At 39.8% G+C, this 1,213-nt stretch overlaps 1 protein-coding gene across 1 annotated transcript; it reads right to left on the bottom strand.

Annotated features, from left to right (window-relative positions):
- Positions 1-322: 322 nt before the first annotated feature.
- On the bottom strand, positions 323-1,213 carry LOC138366807 (zinc finger protein 383-like). The gene has a single exon (XM_069328089.1). It carries the CDS (start codon positions 1,211-1,213, stop codon positions 323-325), a length of 891 nt encoding a protein of 296 aa, XP_069184190.1.

Raw genomic sequence — 1,213 nt, 5'->3', positions numbered from 1 at the left:
ACTTCTACACTGACAGTTTCTCTAGTTCTTGCTTGGTCTATGGGGAGCACCTAACTTCTACACTGAGTTCCTCTAGTTCTTGCTTGGTCTATGAGGAGCACCTAACTTTCATAGAAGATAAAAATAAAATGGCTTTAAATCTTTACCTTTCATGATGAAGGATATTTCTCAAACAAAACATGACATAATTATCAATGAAAGAGATCCAACTGACATGATGATAGCACAACATTTTCATGATGAAACTCAATTTTTTAATTTTATTTTAGATTAAACGTTAATAAATTTACTAATATATGCCTTATTATACCTCAACATTCTTTCAATTATCTTCCACACTTGAAGTGTTTAGCCTATCACCTGAATGTATCATCTTATGCCTCTTCACATGACTTAGCTGCTTGAATCTCTTCCCACACTCTGAACACTCATGAAGTCGATCACATGAATGCACTAACATGTGCACTATTATAGCTCCACGTGTTCTAAATTTTTTGCCACACTCGGCACATTCAAAAGGTCTTTCATCCGCGTGAACCATTCTGTGACGCTTCATACTTCCAAGCTGACTGAATTTTTTCCCACACTCTGGACACTCATGAGGTTTATCACCAGAATGTACTAACATATGATGCTTCATACTTCCACGCTGATTGAATCTCTTCCCACACTCGGGACACTCATAAGGTTTGTCACCTGAATGCACCAACAGGTGCTGAATTATTTTTCCACGATGTCTAAATTTTTTGCCACATTCTGTGCATTCAAAAGGATTTTCGTTCGCATGCATCATCCTGTGAGTCTTCACAGTTCCCAGAGTCCTGAATCTCTTCCCACAGTCCAGACACTCATGAGGTTTATCACATGAATGCACTAACATGTGAGACTTCATACTTGCAAGATAACTGAATCTCTTCCCACACTCGGGACACTTATGAGGTTTCTCGCCAGAATGCACTAACATGTGAATCCTCATACCGTCAAGACGACTGAATCTCTTCCCACAATCTGGACACTTATGAGGTTTATCACCCGAATGCACTAACAAGTGATTCTTCATATTTCCAAGATGTGTGAATACCTTCCCACACTGTGGACACTGGCGAGTCTTCATCTTCTTTATGAAGATGAAGAGGTGTAGTTTGTGTGAAGGCTTTCCCCTCTGGATGACTGCACGAGTGATGATGTCGGAAGATGCGTCAGGGTTTAGCAT

This window comes from Procambarus clarkii, chromosome 20 (assembly GCF_040958095.1).
Source record: "Procambarus clarkii isolate CNS0578487 chromosome 20, FALCON_Pclarkii_2.0, whole genome shotgun sequence".
In the NCBI taxonomy this organism is placed as follows: Eukaryota; Metazoa; Arthropoda; class Malacostraca; order Decapoda; family Cambaridae; genus Procambarus; species Procambarus clarkii.
The sequence above is the reverse complement of the archived record's forward strand: the minus strand, read 5'-3'. Positions and strand labels throughout refer to the sequence as shown.